Source organism: Pyxicephalus adspersus, chromosome Z, assembly GCF_032062135.1.
Source record: "Pyxicephalus adspersus chromosome Z, UCB_Pads_2.0, whole genome shotgun sequence".
Lineage (NCBI taxonomy): Eukaryota > Metazoa > Chordata > Amphibia > Anura > Pyxicephalidae > Pyxicephalus > Pyxicephalus adspersus.
Window position 1 is genome coordinate 10,080,967 of NC_092871.1, and position 20,960 is coordinate 10,101,926.

At 37.1% G+C, this 20,960-nt stretch overlaps 1 protein-coding gene across 1 annotated transcript in view; it reads left to right on the plus strand.

The window, feature by feature from the left end:
• The window catches only part of LOC140343835 (complement C4-B-like), a 47,976-nt gene that overhangs the window by 8,978 nt on the left and 18,038 nt on the right, over positions 1-20,960 (plus strand). The window contains exons 9-23 of the mRNA XM_072430726.1: positions 1,310-1,433; positions 2,361-2,476; positions 4,125-4,280; positions 6,634-6,819; positions 7,738-7,920; positions 10,760-10,912; positions 12,893-13,016; positions 13,967-14,035; positions 14,603-14,812; positions 15,732-15,846; positions 17,147-17,217; positions 17,465-17,655; positions 18,600-18,651; positions 19,855-19,944; positions 20,645-20,848. Coding sequence (XP_072286827.1) covers positions 1,310-1,433; positions 2,361-2,476; positions 4,125-4,280; positions 6,634-6,819; positions 7,738-7,920; positions 10,760-10,912; positions 12,893-13,016; positions 13,967-14,035; positions 14,603-14,812; positions 15,732-15,846; positions 17,147-17,217; positions 17,465-17,655; positions 18,600-18,651; positions 19,855-19,944; positions 20,645-20,848 — 2,044 coding nt within the window. The remainder of the gene's footprint in view (positions 1-1,309; positions 1,434-2,360; positions 2,477-4,124; positions 4,281-6,633; positions 6,820-7,737; positions 7,921-10,759; positions 10,913-12,892; positions 13,017-13,966; positions 14,036-14,602; positions 14,813-15,731; positions 15,847-17,146; positions 17,218-17,464; positions 17,656-18,599; positions 18,652-19,854; positions 19,945-20,644; positions 20,849-20,960) is intronic.

The window sequence follows — 20,960 nt, forward strand, 5'->3', positions numbered from 1 at the left end:
GGAGAGGATACACTTTCAACAGTGATGCCGGGTGATCCAGCAAAACTGGAATGGATCTCTATTTGCTAGCAAATGTTTTGAATCCTGGACCACATCAGTTCTATGTTTGCTGGATCTCCCAGCTTCACTGATGAAAGTGTATCTTCTCTAGCCTTGGAGAGCTTTAATAAATCAGGCCCAGTGCCTGCACCACCCCTAAAAAGCCAAACAGCGATATGTTTATTTCCCTAGTGGTTGAACTTCATGGACTTATGTCTTTTTTTGACCTGACCTACTGTGTAACTATGGACGTTAGAGTAACGGTCTATAGTTACTTGGTAATGTTTTTGCTTCCTTTTTGAAGAGAGGAACCATATTGGCACCATGCCAGTAATTAAAGCGTCTGTAAAAATTATAAACAATGGCTTTGAAATAACTGAGCTTAGCTCTTTGAGGACACGTGGATGTAATCCATCGGGTCCTGGTGCTTTGTCGCCCTTAATTTTGTCCACCTGTTTCTCAATCATATCAGTTTTGAGCCATTGTGGCTCATTTATGGCTGTGATGTTGCTATTATGAATTTGGACTTGCACTTTGCCATTTTCCTTTGTGTACACAGAGCTAAAAAAGCATTTAGTAAATCCGCCTTTTTTTTATCCTCATTTACCATCTTAGAGACATCCTTTACATGCTCAGAGCTGATCTTTAAGCTATTAATATATTTAAAAAAAATGTTTTGGGGTTTGCTTTAATTTCCTTTGCAATCTTTCTTTCATTTTGAAGTTTTGCGCATATTATCTCCTTTTACATCTTTTGTTATATTCTTTATACTTTTCAAATGAAGAAGGTGATCCTTCATTTCTATATTTTGGAATGCCCTTTTCTTGTCCTTTATGGCTTTTTTTAAATGTACAGTGAGCCACATAGGGTTAAATTTTAGCCTCTTAAACTTTTTACCCATTTGAATATATATTTTCACTATGTTTGTCTCAGTGTGTTTGTATTAGAACTCTGACTAGTAATACTGCTGGCATTAAAGTTGTACATATTTTTTTCAAAAAGTTACAAGTAAAAACATTTTTCACTATTTTCCAGTAAAAGCGCCTTTTGGGCTCCTATTGGAGCATATGGCTCTCCAGTCAAAGAAAATTCATCCTCCTATTTTTTTTTTATTGCATTGTTTTCACATAAAAGCACCCACAATGTACCTCCTATAGTTGGACCTCAGTGATTAACATCCTATACTTATGAAGTTGCTCTTGACCAGGTTTTATAAAACGATGGGGGAATTGTTTTGTTTGATGTCCTCATCAGTGTTTGTTTCTGCCAGATGGAGGATGGAGAAGGGACAATCCAAATAAAAAAAGATGACATTGTAAGAAAGAGTGAATCGTCAGCTGAGCAACTGCTGGGGTCAACATTCTACATGGCGGCCACTGTGATGGAGAAGGCTTGTAAGTCCCCTGTGATTAATATTATTATTAGGATTTATATAGCGCCAACATATTACACAGTGCTGTGTGATGTTTTCCACATTATTCCATTTTATTTTCTGGTTTTATAAGTATTATTTATCTAACATTAGTATGGCTCACTCAGTAATGAACTTGGTTGTATGATCTGAGGATAAACCAGAAAACCAGCAGCTGGAAACTTTTGATCTCCAATCTAAAACCTTCTTTTTTTGAGTCCCATAAATGTGTTGGCAAAAAGTTTGGGGATTTAATTTAAAGAAAAAATTATTACAATTTCTTTTTAATCAATAGACCTAAAATTCTGTGAATGATATGGCAAATATGTCTTATTGGATCCTGAGGGCAAATCTATGGTGTCAGGTATAAGATCAGATTTATTTTATATTGATTAATTCTTTCTTGTTGTTGTTCTAAAAATTAAAATTCAGTTAATTCCTCTAATTACTTTATATCCCTTACAGAGAACTGCATAGTTGTAATGCCTGTGGCTACATTCCATGCTCCATTTAGTATGTCTTTATTTGTAGCCACCCTATTGTAGAGAAATGAGACTAAACCCACCCACATCAATGATACACATTGGGCTGGCGAGTAGGCTGGAGAGTTTATACTTTCATCAGTGAAGCTGGGTTTGCTGGAGTTTATCATGTCCAGTCTTAGAGAGCTTTAACAAATCATTCCCTATGGGACATGTAGTTTGCCTATAGACAAAAAGCTGACATTGCTAGTGCTCTGCTGCCCTCTAGTGTTCATATAGAAATATAAAACCACAAGAAGCCTCTAAACAGATTAACACCATAAAGTAGGAACAAAATTCCTCATATATGATTGTGTGCTTGTTACTTTTTATTCATTCATGTGAGGCTTGCGGCTTTAGATTTCCTTTAATTTATGTTTCTTTTGTAGCTGGAACTTTGGAAGAAAATGAGCTCACCACTGTAAAGTTTGTGACTTCCCCATATAACCTTGATTTTTCCAAAACAAAGAAATACTTTACCCCTGGGACACCAACACAAATTGTGGTAAGTAACTACATTTTGGGTAGGAAGATGTTAAAAATATTAATAACACTATTTTCTAATTCTGGACATAATAATACAAATAAAAAAATATTGTATACAACACAATACAATATACCAAAAAAATCACACACACACACACACACACACATACACATATTTTACAATATAAATACACCAATAAACTGCTTATGATCTGTTCTATAGGTAAAAATACCAGCTGATCCTGACCAAATCCAAGCTGATAAATTGCTGCACATTTATAAGCACTTTAACAGCTATGTGCTAATACTTTCCTTTCCTTTGTATTAGAGAGTAGAGGAGAACAGGAAGTATTGTGTAGTCCCTAACACAATGGGCTTGATTTAAGAAAGCTCTCCATGGCTGGAGATGATACACATGAGTGAAGCTGGGTGATCCTGCTAATCTGGAATGAATCTGGTCCAGGATTGAAAACATTTGCTAGCAAATAGCAAATGACTTTTAGGAAATCCATTCCAGGTTTGCTGTATCCTCTCCAGTCTTGGAAAGATTTATTAAATCTGGCTCTTCAGGTGCACTGACCCTTGTTGCAGTTTACTTACATTGTCACCATATCTAGGTGTCCAGGCTACCTGTACGTGATCAGCCCGTAGCACTGAATGAACATTCACTAGGGGCTCTATAAATTATTCCCATGTCAGTTCACTCTAGAATTGTTCATAATTTTAATTTACACAGATACTCCTGTATCACTGTCTGTATTAGTCTGTCATTTGCAACCCCTATTTATTGTACACCGCTGCGTAATATGTTTGCGCTATATAAATCCTGTTTATTATAATTATTAATAATAATAATAATAATATTATTATTATTAATAATAATAATATTAATAATACCATTTCCTATTTTGACAGCTGTGCAGTTTTGAGATCGGCCACTAGATGGCAGAACGAGTCATTATTTTTAAATAAATGCAAGAAACTGCAAGAATCAGGAAAAATGTTTTTTCCCTTGGAGCAAAATGTACCAGGGGATTTTTTTTGCCTTCATCAACTATGTCTTATGGGTTTTTTTTTATCCAAGATCTGTTTATTTCCCTAGTGGTTGAACTTGATGGATTTATGTCTTTTTTCAACCTGACAATGTAACACCTAGATAGATATGACCATGTGTCAGGGCATTTCAAACAAATTGGGGCTGATTTATTTAAAGGTAAAGCTACACTTTAATCAGTGAAGCTGGGTGACTCAGCAAATTTGATTTGCTGGAATTGATTTCTTAAAAGTAATTTGCTATTGTTTAGAAAAAGTTTTCAATCCTGGACCAGATCCATTCCATGTTTGCTGGATCACCCAGCTTCACTGATGAAAGTGTATCCTCTCCAGCTTTGGGGAGCTTTTATAAATGAAGCCCATTGATGGGGAATCATTTATAAATAGAACTCCTAGGTGTTGCACCAGTAATTGAGAAACGATTGATTTCAACCATCCGTCCATGTGCTGCAATGTCAGCAGTCTTAGTTGAACTGGTGAAACATACATAAACACACGTTATGTGAATGCCATCCTATATGACTTTTATAAGCCATAACTAAACACCTAACCCATTCCTTGTCTGTGTCCTTATACTTGCAAAGTATCAATGCTTCCTTTGTGCTGTCACACAGGCAGAAGTCACTTACACAGACGGCACACCAGCAAGGGGCGTCAAGGTGATACTCCTAAAAGCAAAGAAACAACTGAACTCCTTCCCATCGGATGAGGATGGAAAAGTGGTCTTCCCAATCAACACAGATGTGAACGAGAAGTCCCTGGATATTACGGTAACCATCACATAATCTATAGATGTTTTGCTCATATGTTCTCCTGGTCCATAGCCAGACCCATATATATATTATTATATAATGCAGGAAAATGATCAGGTGATGATTGTATGCCAATAGACACACCTGATGGGTTATTCAAATTATTAACCCAAATTCTTACTTATGCTTGTTAGATAATAGTTGTCATTTTAAATGAATATAATATCTTATATATATATATATAGTAGAACCCCAATTATCTATGCCTTCAAATCCCTACACAGTTCTTGTCCCACTTACATTTCTGACCTGATAGAAAAATACACTCTTCTCTCCTCCAATGACCTACTAACGAATTCCTCACTCATAACCTCATCACACGCACGGATACAAGACTTTTCTAGAGCTGCCCCAATTCTCTGGAATGGTCTTCCTCATCCTATTCGGATTGCTCCTACTTTCTGCTCATTTAAAAGAGCGCTCAAAACCCAACGCTTCACACTCATCCACCCATCTTCTTCTGTCTTTTGAAACCGTCACTACTCCCCCAAAACTACATATCTCCCATCCTATTGTGTAAATTCCCCCACCTACTAGATTGTAAGCTCTTCGGGGCAGGGTCCTCCCCTCCTCCTGTGTCACTGTCTGTATCTGTCTGTCATTTGCATCCCCTATTTAATGTACAGCGCTGCGTAATATGTTGGTGCTAAATCCTGTCCTGTTAATTAAAATCCTAAATCCTGTTTATTAATAATAATAATAATAATAATAATAATTATCTGGAACTCATGTAAATGGAAAATTCAGATACCCGTCAGCTTCGCTTTCTTGATTTCTCCTGCAGCCCTATCAGAGCTGTGACATGTTTTTTGCATCCATGAACACATACCACAGCTCCGCTAGGGCTGCAGGAGCATTCAGGAGAGAGCTGATTGCTCCGCTCTGTGATTGGTTGAGAAAGGGGAAACCCTGATGACGGCTTCAGGGTTTCCCTTTTTTCAGCCATTCAGCACTAGAGGTGAGTGGGGACAAGTCCTAAGTCCAGAGCGGAATGGCTGAGAAAAGGAAAAAAAAAATTAACCTCAGTTAACCAGAAGCTACACCTATCCGGAATCAGCCATTTCTCGTGGGTGCTGGATAATGGAGGTTCCACTGAATATATATATTGTATAGGTTAATCTTTAATAATATAACATTCACCAGGTCTCCTATAACATGGACATGCAGATGAGTGCACATGTTAAAGTATATTTGTCCAGGAGATAACTATGGCGGTTGTCCCTGATGGCCTTCCTATGCTAATCGCCAAGTTGTGATGGAGGTCAGCAAAAAGCTCGAATTGTTTGGTTTCAGATCAAAGACTCGGGAAGTTGTATTTCCAAATGGCTTAGCAATGGCGGCTGACATTCCCTCTGTTTTACTGGGGGAACCTGGGTGCTGCCATTGCTGACCATTCATTCTGAGGATGCTTATTGCCTGGCATGCTGACCCTATGGTCACAGTACACTTACCCAGAACTAGCATGCAAATCTGAAGTTGTGACTTTACCTGCTATGTGCCTGTTTCATCATAGCCAAAGATAGTCAGGTAACTAGGAGTTTAATGGGGTGTCAGTAATGGCAGCTAACATGTTTCTTTCAGCACAGGTTTTCTCATCATCTACGGTCTAATATTAGAAGAAATATGTTCAAAATCAAGCTTTTAGATATAATGGTCAGATTAAAGCCCATAGACTATGCAGAAAAGCCTATTCCTTGCTAGGATGTTAGATAGATGGGCTTTTGTTCTCTGTGCGAAAGCAGTGGCCTCTCTGCATAGGTCCAGCACGCCCACTGATGATTCGGGCATATAGCTCTATAATCAGCAAAGCTCATTCTGCTTTCTGATTGGAGAGCTCCAGCTTTACCTGATCAGTATAGTAAATGGGCTGCCTTGATGTACATAAAAGCGCGGCATACATTGAGGTAATGCATTTGTGATAATGCGGCACAATGAGTGTGCCAGAAGATTTTGCATCGCAAATGTTATAAAAATAGATTACCGGTAAATCTCAAAGTTCAGATGGGCTTTAAAGAATATTTAGGGCTCTATTTACAAACATCTGACATTCCAACAAACATTCCATTGTGGGAATCTTCCAAGTCCATGTGTTTCAATGGCACTAATTGATTCTCACCAGGGAATGTTGGAGGGAATGTCTGATTCCCTGTTTATTATTATCAGTTCTTTCTGCTCTCGGTGTCCCCACTGGGCAGATTCAGTCTTTCTGTTTGTCTTGGAGATCGTTGGCAGCAACATTTAAGTTGTTCATTCCATACATAGAATATTTATTATTCCTTTATTTTACCTGTAAATTTTGTTTTTTTATCAGATCAGAGCAGAAGGAAGTGATGGACAACTGGAAGAAACAATATTTCTTTCCGCCTATATATCTATAACCAACAGCTACCTTCATATGGACGTTCCCAGCCAGGTCCTAAGCCCAGGAGAAAGTTTAAAGGTCACTGTGAAAATGGTTACTCCAAATGCTGGAAGTGTCAAAAGAATCTATTACATGGTGAGTGGTCATGGTCCAAAAAAAATATGTCCTCTTTTCAGGTTCAAGATATTTGTTCCAAAAAGCATATCATTAAAATAAACAGATTCAAATATAAACCAAAGTGACTCGAGTATAAACCTATGAAACAAAATGTTGTCGTCGTTGCTAACATTAAAAACAGGAATGCCCATAAAATTAAAGTGAATAAATACATCCATGGTATGGTATTTTTAAAAAGGGGTACAAAAAAAAAATCCCATAGGCTCAATTTGTAAATCTTTTCCCACCTTATTACAGGTTAAAAATATTTTGTACGTTTGAGTTGGTTATGTTGGGTCACTTAAATGCTCTTTTGTGCATGGTTGTTGGCCATCAGTAGATGGCGATGTGTCCTCATGCAAAGTATGAGACAAACTCATGTCTCTGGCCCGAAGTTTGTTACACACTTTACATAAGGAAACAGCACCACCTAGTGGTGAGACCCAAGTATGAACCAAGATTTTTTGTTTCTAATGACATTTGTCAGGGCAAAAAATACAAACCATGTTTATTTTAATTGAAGAATGCCGAATATTCAACATACTGAACCATGCAGTAACAATTATTTAAAATGGGATTTCTCCTGATTTTGGATTATGAAGAGGGGAAGTGGCTAAAGGAGATTACTGTAATGAAAAACAAAAACAAGGTGCAAACAGTTCTTTAAGTGCAGCAGTTTTCAGACTATGAAAGCCCATATTGTATATTGTACAATATTAACAATCAGCAAAGGAGCTTTAAAAAAGTTCTCACTGACCTCTCTAGCTGCATTTTTGTGGAGTTGTTCATCACAAAGATTCTCAAAAAATCCATAGTTGGCTTTGATCAATTTACAATACTTTCTGAACTTAACTTGTGAAATGAACCCTTTGTGTTACCTTTTCTTCTATTATATAGGTGCTGAACAAAGGTCAGATCCTGGATTTGAGATTCATAGAGAGAAGCGATTTCATGGTGTTTTCTGTTCCTGTTTCTACCAAAATGATCCCCTCCTTTCGTATTATTGCCTATTACTACCTGAACTCTGAGATTGTAGCCAACTCAGCCTGGGTAGATGTCAGCGATGTCTGTGAGGGCAAGGTGAGTCCGTCATACTTCAGGATAGTGAATGTGGATAATATCTGTTGGTGATAGCAATAAAGAGGCCACAAAACACAAAAACAACATAAACATGCAAAATTAACCATCTGGGCGTTACACTGAGGTCTAGGTTTCTGTACCAAAAGCGTTACAGGTTTTAATGAATTTTTTTTTTTTTAGACCTGTAATTGTAGACCTGTAACTTACAGAAATATGTCCGAACAGGGTTCTAGTAGATATCATGAATATAAAAAATGTTTGAAACACACAATCATGTAAAAAAAAATACTTTTAATAAAATTAAAATACACAAAAATCAGCTTAAACAAGAATACATAAATAAATGAAAAATACTGAAAATGCGATAATTCGGTATACTGTATAGTAATATACTTTTCTAAAACACCTCCCTAGTGTCCGTCACATACCTATAGACAAAACCACATAAATATATTTTGTATTATTTTGTATTGGACTGGATACAGAACTTTGTATTGAATCCAATACAAAATATTTGAATTTCCTGCTATGACCCCCATCGATGGGCGCATGCACGCACATCATCAGGAATCTCCGAGGGACGCGTACGCGAACGCCGGGTATTCTAATTCTTTCCAAACTTCCATGCAAAAAGTGTTACATTTTTTGCATGGAAATTTATTTTGGATTGTAGGCTCTAATTCACCGAATTACCGCATAACTTACCGAAATATGTCCAAAATTTTATAAATTTATTAATAATTTTTTTTTTATAAAACGTAAAAAAACCTTTAAAAAAAAAAAATCTTTAAAAAAAACTAAAAGAAAAGTTTAAAAAAAAAAATAGTGTATAATGTAATGTACAGTAGCTTATATAATATATATATAATACAATTATATATATATTATATAAGGATTTCTTTGTATTGGACTCAATACAGCTTTTTTGTATTGAGTTCAATACAAAGGAACTCAATACAAAATTTTGAATTTCCCGCCTCCCTCCCGCGCCGACGCATGCAGCGATGTTACCGGGAAACCCCGGTGATCGCCACCGCACTCGCCGGCTGAAGACAGAAGAGGACAGACGTGTCCGAAGGAGCGGAGGGAGAAGGTGAGAGGAAGCCGGCCGGCTTAGAAGAGGAAGCCGGCCGGCTTTTTCTTCCAAGGATTCCTCTTCTAAGCCCGCCGGCTTTTTCTTCCAAGGAGAGGACACCCGACGCTGGAGGACGACGCTGGAACACGACGATGGACGATCGCAGCGGGACCAGGTAAGTGATCGCTAAACCCGAACTTTTCTCACTGTATTTTCATACAGTGAGAAAAGTATGGGCTTATCGATAATAGTAACTTTTTTTGATGGGAAAAGTACGGGCTTAACGTTTGGGAGGTTAAGGCTTGCATGATTTATATGCGAAAAAAAACCTTCCTTGGGTGTCACAATGTTCCCTTTGCAAAAGTGACATTCACCTGGATGTCTTCCCCTAGCAGATGTTTGTATATCATTTTTTCATTTCTACTTTTATAAAAGGGACACATTGCAAAATATAATTTGTCTTTTTCACGAATTATAAATTACTTATAATTATAAATTACTTATAATAATATTTTATTATTATATTATTTTTGTACTGGCCTTGACTTTTTATATATGAATAGGATGTGCAAGGTCCATCTGTCTTTAGTTTGGGGTGAAGGGGAAATTTGGAATACTCTTTTCAGTGCCACAGGATCTTGTTTGGGCATTGCAAAAATACTTTTTTTTAATATCATTTCAAATAGAAATGATCCTGTAGTTTGGTATGAAGTCTGCCTGTAATATTATTCTGCTTCTCGGTATTTCACACAAAATAGGGTTTTCTCTCCCTGAATCCTCACTAAGTTATGATTTATCATCTTCCCCAAGCTGGTTTGCCTTCTATACTCCAGGTATAAAAATATCCAAGACATATAACATATAACATATTCTCTTTCAGAATTACCTGTGATTTTGTATTTTATCTTGACAAAGCCCCTTAGAACCTAACTGAAGTCATGAAAATAGATATATAGTCACCCTTATACTAAAAACCTTCATTTTAATATTATATATATATATATATATATATATATATATATATATATATAGGCTTTATTAAATCAGACCCAATGTACTTAGTAATCATAACTCAGTATCAGACCTTTATTACTCCACACCCTATGTGTATATAAGTAGGTTTGGAAGTCACTCAGCTCTGCCAGCACAAGCTATTGCAGTTTAAAGCTTAACCCCCCTAGCGGTATTCCCGAGTGTGACTCGGGGTGAATTTTACCTGCAAAAACCAGTAATCATAAAAAAACCCACACACCTGCAGAGATGTTCTCCGGGGTTTGCCTGTGACAACGGTACATGCCTCGGTGCGGGCGGGAGGATCGGCAGAAATTCAAATAATTTTGTATTGGATTCAATACAAAATAGCTGTATTGAATCCAATACAAAGAAATATTGATATAATATACATGTAATTATATTATATATATTTTTTACATGCTACTGTACAGTTATATTAAATATTTCACTATTTTTTATTTTACAGATTTTTTTGTTTTTCTATTAAAATTTAATATTAAATTTATTAAATATTGGACATATTTCGGTGAGTTATGCCTAAAAATTATAGGCCTACAATGTAAAATAAATTTCCATGCAAAAAACTGTAACGCTTTTTGCATGGAAATATGGACAGAATTAGAATGCTAGGGGGGTTAAAAATGTATTGATTTAAACATTTCCAAAATCTGCCAGAAATCATACCATGTGGGGTAATGAATATATAGACATAAAGAAATCTGGCTACAATATTATTTCTTTGTTTTTCAGCTACACATTAGGACAGATGTAAAAGACAGCATTCTCCCGGGTCAATCATTCAAGCTGACAGTGGAGACAGATGATACAACATCGGTGTCTTTATCTGCGGTGGACACTGCGGTGTACCTTGTGAATGCCAAGAGCAAGCTGACCCCTGACAAGGTGATGATCTGGGCAGCCATTGCTGTATCTTTTAGTGTTTTATTATGTTATAATTTTAGGTTCTGCAGCTGTTTGGCCTTGGTTGCAGACCCTACTGCACTTTTTGCCGCTTGGGGTCATGGTGTCATTTAATGGAAGGCTTCAATTCCCTTCCCTAAATCTAACAACCTTAAAGTGGAACTAAATAAAAACAAAAAAATCACACCTTTAATCCCTTCTTCACTTGTCACCCAATCTCGCACTGCGCAGGCGTGGGATCGGGTAACGTAAATGTAGGAAAAAGTGCTGAAGAAGGAGCCAGAGTCACCTGGAATGTGTGACGTAGGTATCCCGGGAGGCTCTGAGCTCTCCCTTTGTGTCTTGATTGCTGCAGGATATAAATATTTATTTACTTCATATAAAAGAGGTTTCTACCTTAAAGGTCGGCTTTAAACCTAATGAACCACTGGAAAAATTCACATTGGATTGTAAATGTCTGACAACTCTCTCGTCCTACTTTGGAGGAGGAGGAGAGAGTATATGGTTAATAGGTTGGTGGACACCTACATGTGCAAAAAAAGTGTTGGCTTTGGTTGACTTGTTTTTGGTTTAAATATACCTTTCAAAGTGCATATTCACTGTAAAAATAAAAATGCCCCTGCACCCCAGCCTAGACCCCCAAATACATGGAGACGGGTTTACCTTCACCTGCCTTACCTCCACTTATGGCCATAGCCTGGCTGGTATGAATCTGGTGCTGGGTTGTTGCTTATGCCTGCCTTCTAAAGCCCCATAGACCTTACTTACTAGATTTGCAAGCTCTTCGGGGCAGGGTCCTCTCCTCCTGTATCATGTATCATGTATATGTACCTGTCTGTATTAGTCTGTCATTTGCAACCCCTATTTAATGTACAGCGCTGCATAATATGTTGGCGCTAAATAAAACCTGTTTATTATTATTATTAATAATAATAATAATAATAATACTGGACATGAACTATTCAGATATATTACAACATGAACCTTGATTAGCAGGGGTGCAGATTCTAGAACTGTTATGGACTTTTAAAGGGAAGAGCTGGGGGTTCCACCTTTGTCCAAAGAGATTTATTCACCCCCTTGGGTTGATGGGCACCAGCAAGTAGCAAGCTAAGCTTTTCTGCTAATCAGGACTGCAATTTTCCCTCTGAATGACCCTGTGTGAAATATTGTAGACAGCTGAATATTTTGAAAGATGATAAGTGTTGCACATTACACTTTTCCCCCATTCAAAATCACTGAATAAATTACAATTGTTATTTATGTATCCCTGAAGAAGTTTTATTTGTCTGTGATACATAAAAAGGAATGGATATTATCCTTATTATCTTTATAAAAGACAATAAGCACATAATAATACACATTAGGGATTTTAGCATAAATGGAATTAAATCTAAAAGTTTATTCATATAATAAAAAATACAGTACATAGTATATGGTATAAATGTTCTGAATTTATAAAGTATCTGAGCTCATGCAAATGTCCATGTTAAATAATATTTACTATCCTTCCACTAAGTTGGTCATCTGAGCCGAGAAATTTATAAATGGCAGTATACAGGGTGGGCACCTTGCTTATTGAAGGACAACTAATGCAACTACTTACCTAAAGGTAAAAGCACCTGGTTATTGGATGTCACTGAAATATTTGATAATAGAAAGAATGTTTTGTTAATTTGCCTATTCAGGGGCAGGCCTCTTACTAGACCACTCCCACAACCCATTTACACTTACCTCCCCCGATTAGCCACCTAGGCCCAAATACTGCATCCTGGGAAATACAAGAACAGAGTGACTTAGTTATGCTACAAAGGTAAGTAGAAGTTTGGAGTGGACCATACTACTTTAAGCAATATGAAAGAGTAACTGATTTTTTATGGATCAACCATAGAATAGAAGAAATATTTAACAAGTTTGTTGATAATTACCTAATTTATACCATTTTCTTTTAATTTCTTTAAGGTATTCAAGGCCATGAACGATTATGACCTGGGCTGTAGTCCTGGAGGAGGGAGGGATTCTAATTCTGTCTTCACAGATGCCGGCGTGGCTTTTGTCTCCTCATTCAGCCACAGCGACTTTGCCAGTGAGAAGATACTTGTGTTTCTTCCATTTTGTTGATGCAGAATTTCAGTGTGAATTTACAGCATATGAGCAAAGAAAATAGAAAACTGGGCAAAATTATAGGCAGCTGAAATTATATACAAATCATGAAATATCACATAATCATGTTTAAAGATAATCTCTGGCTTCCTCCCATCATCTCCCACTGATCGTTTACAAAAAAATCAGACAAAAAATCCTAAATGGCTTGGTCACATCAGGCTCCAGTAGTCTATTCCATTCTTGTGTATACAAGAGACGGGGTCTTTTTACAGGTTTTATATATCTATATAGCTTGGTATCTGTTTTAGTGAATATTTGAAGGTCAGTTTGTTGGATTTGTTTATGAATTTGTAGGTCTCAATATTCCCTGAGGAAGTGGATATTATTCCGGGAAATGCGTTGGTAGAAAATAGTATTGAGAGCATTGGGAGTAGGACCAAGTTCACAAGATCCTCTCCCAGCACTATGTATATGTAATAATATTTGTTTTTATAAGATTTTAAAGTTTTCTTTAGTTATAATGAAAGTTTTTTGTTGTGTTTCAAATAGAGTTATAAATTAAATGCATTGGAAATCCCTATTATTGATGATATCTTTGCTTTAAAGTATATACTTCTCTAAAATTTAAAAAAGAAACATGCAGGATAGGTTGTGGGGTTTTAAAGTATACTCAAAATGGGCTTTCAGGTCCAATATGTAGGTCTAGGAGGAAGAATGGTTGGAGCCAAGCTTCTATGTTTGCAGAAAAAGTTACAAACTGCATATAACTTCAGCTGTCTGTTTCCCCAGATTGGGATCTCATAATGGGTTTACCTCTGCTTTTGCAATATTGTATCACCTTTTCAGTATAAATGGCTCAGATTTGTGACCATTTAACTCTTAAAGTAGTTGTGTGGGACCGTATCTGAAACTTTTTTCTTTCCTTTTAAGGTTTAGGCTGCCAGGGCTCTCAAAGGAAGAAAAGATCCACAGACTTTGTAGGACTTGCCAAACAGAAAGGTAAAGAATATATATGAACTTTGCTTTTACATTTTTTATAATTATTACACAAAAAGCTTTTTCAGCTACTAAAACCACGCCTGGCCTGGCCCCATGGCTTATTATTGGTCAGAGTAAATGACCAATGGTATGCTGTGGAAGGCTGGGCCAGTAAGCCACTTAAAAATTAAAGTTACCCAGAGCTTTGGAATATTAAACTATTAAAGTAGATACCTTTGAGAACCAGTGCCAAGCATGGCTGCATAACTTGGTAATGGTTTAGTTTGGTTCAACCAAATACTGTGTTCCAGGAACTTTCAAGAACTCCCACTGAACCCTTTGCAAACCAAACCAGGGGTCATTTTCTCTTCTCTATATACAGGTTGGTAGTGTTGGCCTTGCTTGTGGCCCAACTGTCTTTGGTATTTAGCATTTTGAGTCATTGACCTGCAACATATGGCAGATATGGAAAGTCAGAAATCCCGATCTACATACTTGTTCCAGGTCAGCAGCTCAGAAGCGTGGGGGCGATACCACAATCACTTATATTATTTTGTTTCTATAACATCTTTTCTTACATCTCTGCAGCTGACCGATATGCTTCGGCAGATCTGAAAAAATGCTGCAACAACGGCATGGTGCTTCTGCCTCCTCGCATGGAGCGAGATTGCAACAAGAGAGCCAGGCGCGTGGAGAGCGGAGCCTGTCGTAATGCCTTCCTAGACTGCTGTAAATACGCTGATGACCTGCGCAAAAAGATCGCCAGTGAGAAGAGGAGAAAAAATACCATCGGAAGGAGTAAGAATTGCTGACATTGCAAAACAGCAAATAAATTGCTCGATCAGAATGAGATTTGAAATTTGAGGCTAAAGTGTTTGTTTTTGTAAAACCAATAAGAAGATCCACTTATCTCTTTGTATTGACTATTGTTCCCTATAAAGAAAATGAGGGGAAATCCCACAATTTATAGGTGAGAGGTAAGAAGAAATCATCAAACAGTTACACCAGTGCCTGGGCAACTAAGAGGGAAATTCCCCTATATCCCCTATCCCAAGCGACAGGAGGCAAACAAGGTGGTGTTGGTATTTGGGCGAGGCAACATACACACTAGGGGGAGTCGTAAATGCTAGGTAGCCGGTGCAGTCACAACAGTAGGCACTAGCATAGTGAATATAATTTAGCCTCTGGCCCTTTAAGTTGGCACCGCTTCCCATAACTCATGCGTATGCTTCAGCCAAAATACAACAGGGAGCAGGAACACACATGGGGACTGGAAAGGTAAGCTTCGGAGAGCTGGTGCAGAATCTTTCAGGTAAGGTGACAGACATGACCTCAGCTAGCATGAAAAGTAGAAATTATTACTCGTAATTCTGTTAAGTAGAACTAGTGAAGTAGCTTTGAAATGTCTTCAACTTTCTAACAATACAAGTGCAGTTGAATCTAACTTACTAATACTAGCTATACAATGACCCGGAATAATGAGAACCTTCACAGACAATAAAAAGAATTATTTTACCAGATTGCTTGCAAAAAAGAGTTGATCCAACAAACAGTCCATGTTTGAGATAAATATAGGTCTGTATCCAGACAAAAAAAACCAAAACAAAACCAAAAGTTACAAATAATGTTAATAAAGCAAGCAGTCTCCATGGACCAATTGGTCTTTTTTTTGCCTTCACTCTTTAATATTTTGCAATTTTCTGTTGTTTTTCTATAGCTCATGTAGATAATTTTGATGAAGAGGATTTTGCAGATGAAAGTGAAATTCAGGTTCGTGCAAAATTCCCAGAAACCTGGTTTTGGAGGACCATTAAGGTGAATAAAAAGCACAGGTATGTATCATGACTTCTTTCACACATTCCTGGGTGAAAAGCCGATTCACTTACCATTCATAGACCTGAACCTTTTGTGGATACTTTGATTAATGGAAATTGATTTTTTTTTCCAAAAAAACAAACCTATCATTTAGAAATCTCTTAATAGAAAAAGCCAAGTGACACAAATCTTTCTTAACATAAAACAAGAGGAAAATGAATTAAAGTGAAAATAATACAATTAGGCAGGTATTTTATTAAAGAAGAGACAGGCAGTGTCCCATCTGCAATAAAATAAACCTACCTACCTGATTGCAATTTTATAAATACACTTACCTTTCTCCAATCTGTCGCAGGCACCATCTTCTTCCTTGTTTCAATCTTCAGTCATCGTAGTTGGCTGACCCAGGATGATATAATCCAATGAGCCTGATTTATTAAAGCTCTCCAAGGCTGGACAGGATACACTTTCATCAGTGAAGCTGGGTGATCCAGCAAATCTGGAATGGATCTGGTACAGGATTTTAAACACATGCTAGCAAATAGCAAATGACTTTGAAGAAATGCATTCCAGGTTTGGTGGATCACCCAGCTTACCTGATGAAAGTGTCTCCTCTCCAGCCTTGGAGACTTAATAAATCAGGCCCAATAAGCTAAGTCATTGTGGGCCAGCCATTCCTGGTAGCGAAAGGGGAAGCTTGGATGTGCAGGGTATTTCGGCTTAATAAGCCTAGCGGGTCATGTGCAGCTCAGAGATTTTTGACAATTGAAGGGAGCAATCAGGCAGGTAGGTAGTTTTATTGCAGGAGGTGCCTGTCTGCAATAAAGTCCTGCCTGATGGCAAACTTTAGTTCCATTTTAAATCAAACCTTTATAAAAATCTATGATATGAATTTATATAAAAATTTATAATATGAAGAAAATACAAAACCCGCTTGTAAGAATTTACCTTTCCTTCTGTTTCGGGGACCGCTGTATATTTTTGGATTTGTCTCAGTAACAATGGCCACCAGAAAATAGGAAAATAGAGAGGGAGATAGCAATAGAAAACTAAAAGGGGTTTCAAAACTTCCCAACATAAAGAAATTCACTTTACATACAAATATAACATTATTCATTCCAGTAATTGTAAGAGAGTGAAACTTTTGTATGCATTTTGGTAGATTGTTTTGCAGCTCAGCATTTACCATTCAATAAAAATTCTGCATACAGAAATGAGGGATTTGTATCCCCATCATTGTGTCAAATATATTTAACAATATTTGTAACTACACAAAAGAGATAAAAGGAAAACATGACTTTGACTTCTTACTTCTAGTGACATTGTTGCTGTTCCAGATTCTATTACCACATGGGAGATCCAAGCAGTTGGAATGTCTGCAGGGAAAGGTCAGTGGAAATTCTTGAAAATCTTACTTTTTTATTTTCTCTAAAATTTTGTCTCCTATCGAAGATCACATGGTCAATGCCTCGACATAGGTCATGCGACTAGATGCCTGGTAATATATTGTTCCTATTTTCTCAGCATTGGGTGTATATTTCAGCTTTTAATGTTTATTTGCAGAATATAGGATGATGATTAATTAATTTTATGAAATCATTTTTGTTTTTGCTCTGATTATCTTTCTGTTTATAGGCTTTTGTGTGGCTGATCCAGTGAAGGTGAAAGTTTTCAAGCCATTCCACATTTACTTAAGAGTTCCGTTGACGGTGAAGCGATTTGAACAGATTGAGCTGAGGCCTGTATTGTATAACTTTGGAGAACGTGAGCTGAAGGTGGGTGACGTACGGGTTAGTTTGGGGGTAATTTATTGGCATCCTACCTTTATCTGAACACTTCAGGTATCAAAAAAGGAGGTCAGAAGGGGGTTTCCCTCATTTCATATAAAGGCCCTAATTTATTAAAGTTCTCCAAAGCTGGATAGAATACACTGTCATCAGTGAAGCTGGATGATCCAGCAAACCTGGAATGGATCTGGTGCAGGATTGAAAACATTTGCTAACAAATATCTAATGACTTTTAGGAAATCCATTCTGGGTTTGCTGGATCACCCAGCTTCACTGATAAAAGTGTATTCTCTCCAGCCATGGAGAGCTTTATTAAATCAGGGCCACATTGTCCAGCAATATATTTATCCTGTTCTGATTAAAGCAGGTGTGCAGAGACCTAAGCAGTAGAGTAACAGCCAGCAAATGGCAAAGGGTCCAGGTTCAATATTAGCAGGAAGTATTTATTATTAATATTATTAATAATAATAAACAGGATTTATATAGCGCCAACATATTACGCAGCGCTGTACATTAAATAGGGGTTGCAAATGACAGACTAATACAGACAGTGAGAGATGGCTGACAGGCAGCATGAGACCTTATCCAGGACTGAGGGAGACAGGTCAGGGGTGGACATGACACTCATTATTCCTAAAACATGTTGGTACTAATTACTTTAGAGGGGTCATTAGACTCCAAGCTTCATTTAGGATAAAAACTGATGAGAATAATTTTGATTAGTTTTTTTATTTTATTTTTCATTTTTTTCTCACATACATTACTACCAATAACCCCTGGGACAATATTTGCTTTGTGCATTTTTTTGGTATTGGTAAGGTGCTTTGCCATTGATTGATGTGAACTTCCAAGGTATGTTCCCTTGGGCAAAAGTGGGCATGAAGATTTGTGGGCACCACACTACACGATTGGAACTAATACATACACACATAATGGCAAACCTCTGCAAAAGTCCTTATTATTAATTTTTCTGTTATTTGCAGAGAGAAGGTGTTGCAGTGGTTGAAGAGAAAAGTTTTGTTTTGAATCCAAAAGGTAAAGAAATTGTTGTTTAGTGCTGCAATGTACAAAATGTGTACAGAAGATATAGCAAAACTAATCCCATTCAATAGTCACCTGTCCCTGTTCTGTTGTGGGTGCTGCCATCATCTTTCTTCCTCGCCAGATTGCTGATGGAACTAGATCCACTTTAAGGATATGAACAGACAAGAAGATGCTAATATTTATTTTATATTATGTATAATATTATAGAAATATAAATCTCAGGAAGCGTGAGCTGTATTCCCTCCCCTGAGCAGCCGTCTCGAGCGTTGCTATTGGTTTGCCAGTGTGGTAATCAGGGGAGGTTTGGGAATCCATGACCTGGGAACAAACACAACGATTTAGACCTTCATGATAGGTTCAGATTTTTGTAAGCCTAAGTGTATCATATAAATTATGATCCCCTGATCTTTACTGGTTGGTGAAAATAGTAAAGGATAGGCATTTCAAAAATACAATAGGGCATATTTATAATAAAAAAAAGTGGCAAATGAGGTGTTTAAAATATAAAACACTGTTCTTCATTGTTTTCTAGGACATTCTCCACATTCAAACATAGAAACCCTAACAAACCATTTTCACTTTATACAGTAAATGTCAAAAGTAGTGGTTCACAGGCTTTTGTTTCGGAAACATTTGAAAACACTCAAGAAATGTGGGATTGCACATCCTATTAAGCCATATATACCCTACATACCCATAAAAAACTGCTTTTTGTCTCTTATTTTCACTCTCCAGTAGGCTGATTTGTTGACTATATTGATTCCTAATCTATATTAATATTATTATTATTATTAATATTAACAAACAGGATTTATATAGCGCCAACATATTATGCAGCGCTGTACTTTAAATAGGGGTTGCAAATGACAGACAGATACAGACAGTAACACAGAAGTGGGATCGGACCCTGCTCCGAAGAGCTTACAATCTATATACCCTTATTTTAGCCATGTTTGAATATATAGTTGTAAAGCCAAATGAAAGAAGATTGATCCATAAAATCTTTTCATGTTGGACTATTTTTAATTTTGAGGTCCTGTGGATCTTTAGAACATAACTATACCTCTCAGTAGGCACCACATAGGTAGCCTGAAGTAATACTCTAATATCTGATTACATTGTAAAAGGAAATACAGGTATTCTTTGGGCTCTGCTTCCCACAAATTGCACTTACTTTGTCCCGTTTTTATTCAGACACAAATAGGAACACTTTCAGATTTGATGAAGACTTACCATCGAATGTGATCCCCGATGCAGATTTCCGCTCTAGTGTCAAAATTACCTGTAAGTACGGCCAAGGCTGCATTCAGACATACAAGGTACACACGGGGTCATCACAGAAAGTGATCACAAATAACTTTAAAAAAAAATGTACTGGTGTATTTATCAATGACATGCTATCCCCCAACATTCCAAAACTTTTTGATCAAGAGTCTATTTTCTACATTCCATCTGTTTCTGACAGCAGATTTATCATTTTCCATACAAGATTCTAACATCAAAAACTAATTCCCCCACATGGAAATTTTCATCAAACAGGATTTGCCTAACGTGGGTTTTTTAAATAGAAAAATGCTTTCCTGTACTATTCATTCTATTTATTACTCATTTTTGAATCCCCCCAAGATTCACCCATTTTTTCTGCACAACATTATATATATATTATATATGACAATTTATTATAGTGGGGTTCATGAACTTTAAAAGGTTGTTTTCTTTTAAGCGGTACATTTTTAGCGTATAGAGAGTGCTAAACCTGTGTTTTTTAGAGGTTCCACATTTGATTGGTTCAATTTTTTGTGCTTATCTCTTTTAATCATGAAAATAAAAAATAACACAATATGTCCCCCTCCCAACCAGTCCGACACCCCATTTCCTGCAGGCTGAATAATGACAATATGGCTGATGAATGACAATATTTTATAATTGTACATTAAAATCCCCAATGTTTGTATTGTACAATTCTTTGTTTTTCCGCTTTCAGTGGACAGCCCAATAAACACCATAAACAACAGCTTGAGCTCCCATGGGGTGAGCAGACTGATCCGTGTCCCCTATGGATGTGGTGAACAGACTATGATTTCCACAGCCCCGGGGGTGTACGCCATGCGCTACCTTGACCAGACCGATAAGTGGTTTTCTCTTCCACCGGATCGCAAGGACCAGGGGCTGGAGAACATGGCAAATGGTAAGACCCAACAGTAGAGAATGTGAGCAATCTGTTTGGGGCAAAGATTTTTAGAAGAAGGAAAATATGTTTGATTTGGAAGATTTTTGAGTCTACGATGGGTGTAGTAGAA